The sequence below is a fragment of the Cyprinodon variegatus genome, unplaced genomic scaffold (genome assembly GCF_000732505.1).
Source record: "Cyprinodon variegatus isolate N-32 unplaced genomic scaffold, C_variegatus-1.0 Scaffold141, whole genome shotgun sequence".
In the NCBI taxonomy this organism is placed as follows: Eukaryota; Metazoa; Chordata; class Actinopteri; order Cyprinodontiformes; family Cyprinodontidae; genus Cyprinodon; species Cyprinodon variegatus.
In genome coordinates this window covers 1,130,102-1,133,181 of record NW_015150594.1, presented here as the reverse complement: position 1 = coordinate 1,133,181, position 3,080 = coordinate 1,130,102, and the positions used below count along the sequence as shown (strand labels likewise).

At 40.6% G+C, this 3,080-nt stretch overlaps 1 protein-coding gene across 3 annotated transcripts in view; it reads right to left on the bottom strand.

The window, feature by feature from the left end:
• Positions 1-1,122: 1,122 nt before the first annotated feature.
• Positions 1,123-3,080, bottom strand: part of wasf1 (WAS protein family member 1) — a 69,754-nt gene continuing 67,796 nt past the window's right edge. For all 3 annotated transcript variants that reach the window (XM_015376780.1, XM_015376782.1, XM_015376781.1), the window contains 2 exons: positions 2,339-2,910; positions 1,123-1,294 (listed from right to left, as the gene is read on the bottom strand). In XM_015376780.1, coding sequence (XP_015232266.1) covers positions 1,137-1,294; positions 2,339-2,910 — 730 coding nt within the window. In that variant the 3' untranslated portion in view covers positions 1,123-1,136. The remainder of the gene's footprint in view (positions 1,295-2,338; positions 2,911-3,080) is intronic.

Below are 3,080 nucleotides of genomic sequence, written 5' to 3'. Positions count from 1 at the left end.
ATACATTCATTAACTCAATAATACGTTTTTTACGAACAATAAGGCAAGTTGGAAAAAGGCAAAAAAAAGAGAAATCAAATCTAACTGAGCAATGGCAGATATTTACTTTGCAATGAGCCAAATAAAGGCATAAAATGTTCTGTTTTACGCCTCATAAATTCATTAACAGGCAGATTTTTTTTCTCTGAAGTACAAAAGAGAAATAGTCTGCAGTTTGGTGGACAGGTACACAGTAAGTGGGAGAAGAAGATCTGATAGAAATGCTGCCTTTTGTAAAAGTTAATGGTCCACACAATGAAAAAGGCAGGAACTCTGATATACTTGTAGAGATATAAAAACCCAGAGTTGTGAGAAATGTTCTACTTCATTTTTTAGAGTTCAGAAATGGCAGAAGTTATTTTGCAGAACCTGGACAGACAGAAAACAATGCAAACTCTTGTCAAACATTTCCCCTGGAATAAAGATAAATGGATGGATATGCACAAAAGTGTCACAACAGCCAAATGCTTCCTCAGAAAAAAGTTGTCTGAAGTAACGTCAGAAAATAAAATAAAAAACCCCAACCCAACTGGTTTTCAAGCTGTTCATGTAGTGCTCAGTATTAGAAACTACTGGCCTTATAAATCAATTTATGTTTTAAGACTATAAAAGCTACTAAAACAAAAGCAGCATTCACTCAATGCCATATTGAGCCACCAGGTGACTAAATTATATTGGAAAACTGATGCATGAAACATGCCTTTGTTTTTCCTTCACTATTTTTTCCCAACATTACTGAACAGATAAACAACAGAAAACAAAATGGTTCTCCAAAATGTCGTTTTCCTCAACCCTTAAAGGTCATCACAAGATTAACCAGGTAGAGGGATATCACAGAAATGAATGAAGGCCAAAAAAGGAGAGAAACTCTTGAAACAATAATGAGACCAATGACAGCAAAGTGGAGTCTTTCCACCGAACACAAACGACAACAAGACAAAGATATGATGAGATAAACCAAAAAGACAGAAAATATGAGTGATCAAAACGCCCCTCTTCATAGAACGGTGAGCAGAGGAGCGTCAGTGGTCGGGGGCACCTGAACACGTTTTCTCAACAACCATCAAAGGCTCTCTTTTTTTCCCCAATGCCCTCTATCATTCCATCCAATCCCCTTCATCAAACTCCGACTCATCCTCCGAGTCAGAGTACTCCACAGCAATTCGCCGTGAGAGGATGGTGGCCACGTCGTTCCCGACTCGCTCATGCTTAGCCTCTTGTTCTCGCTGCTCTTCCACTTTTCGCAGCTGGATTCCTGCAGCGGGAAAATAGAAACAAACATCAGTATCTAGTACCAGAAGGTTTGCAGTGGAATGCAGATTCTCAGCCAGGAAATTATCTTCTACATTTTTTTTTTTATGTAAATAAAAAGACATTTATAGAGTATTACAAAAAATCCATATCTAGTTTTGATTTAGCCCCTATAACTGCAATTTCATATAATGGACTCTGAAAAGCCGTTAAGAGAACATATTATCATATTTAAAAAGGTATGCAATGAAAATGCATATTCTGTTAATTTGGTTTTCTTTTAAAATGAGTTACTCTAAACCATAATTATGCAATTAGTGCTTGTACATAACCTGTTAGGCAAAATATTTTTAAAAAGACTGTAGTTGTAGTTGAGGAGCTTTTAAAGCATACTGGGAATAACCATTTGACCTGATGACTGTTATATAAGGTCTTTACTGTTACAATACATTACTGTTTTAAAACTGTTAGGAGAAATTGAAGGGCTGTTATCTGTGGTTGTCTAGGCAACGAAGCTGGTCAAAAGGGAAGCAGAAACAATGCCTTACTTGGGGTCCACTCAGGTGTGACGTTTTTGTCACAGGCAGTTCTCAACCACAGTTATAAATTAGAGTCAAGGTTCACTAAATAATGTTTTGAAATCCCTCTGTAGTATGCAAGTTTAAATCTATTACCTAAAGAAGTGAGAAATCTAAAAGAAATCTAAAGAAGAATCTAAAGAATTCAAGCTGTAGATGTCGGTGTAATGTAGTCTTGAGTTGCCATTGTGTTTTTAAGTGTTCAATGTTTTAATATTCATTGTACATCATCATTCTTCTGAGCATATGCTGGCATATGTTCATATTTTCATATATTTTTTCTCTTTTCCTGACTATTGACAATATACAAACTTGAACTAAATGTTCAAGGGGCAATTGAAAACTCATGTGCCTTTCGAAATATGAATAGTTTTAAAGAAGTGTGTAATAAAAAAACTGCAGCCCTGAAAGTCCGAAATAAGTAGAAATGGCTCTGATTCTGAAGTTTTACCCATAAAAACACATCTGACCTTTCCTGATTGCTTCCAAGAGTACGCTGCGTGCGTCGCTGATTGGTGGCAGATTGGATGAATAGTGCCTCTTGGTAGCCACATCATGCATGGCATGAGGAGGTGGGGAAGCCATGGCTCCTGCTGAGGGGAAAGCCGGCACAGGTGGCGGGCCTGAGGGACAGGGTGATGAACTTCGCACTCCAGGAAGAGGGAGTGGAGGTGGTGGTGGGGGAGGGGGTAAGATGGTACCATCTGATTGGGTCCCAGAGCCACTGTATTGGCCCTTTTCGTGGACATGCTGGAGTCGGGCTGGAGACAAGGAGTGGAGTGGAGGCGCGACAGGTGGTGGGGCCGGGTGGAGCACCCCGGGCGCGATCTGAAGCGGAGCAGGGGGAGGAGGGATTGCTGGAGGCTGATGCTGGACTGGCAGAGGAGGAATAGGAGGAGGAGCAGTGCCTCGCAGGCCCGATGAGGGCAGGGGTGGAGGAGGAGGTGGGAGAGGGGGTGGTGGCGGTGGAGGAGTGCTGGAGTTGAGGCCTGCTGTCCTTGCTGGAGATTGAGGTCTGCTGTCTGAGAAACCTGAACTGGAGCTGCAGGAAGGAGGGAAACAAAGTGGTTTAGGTTTATTCAGACAGACACCTTCCTTTCTTTACACACAGAGCCCTTTCAATCAATGACCATTAGCAGCAAAACATATAATTTTTCAATTTAGTTTTTACTCTACAAATAGACTAAAACATAGGAGTTTATTTGGAAGTCA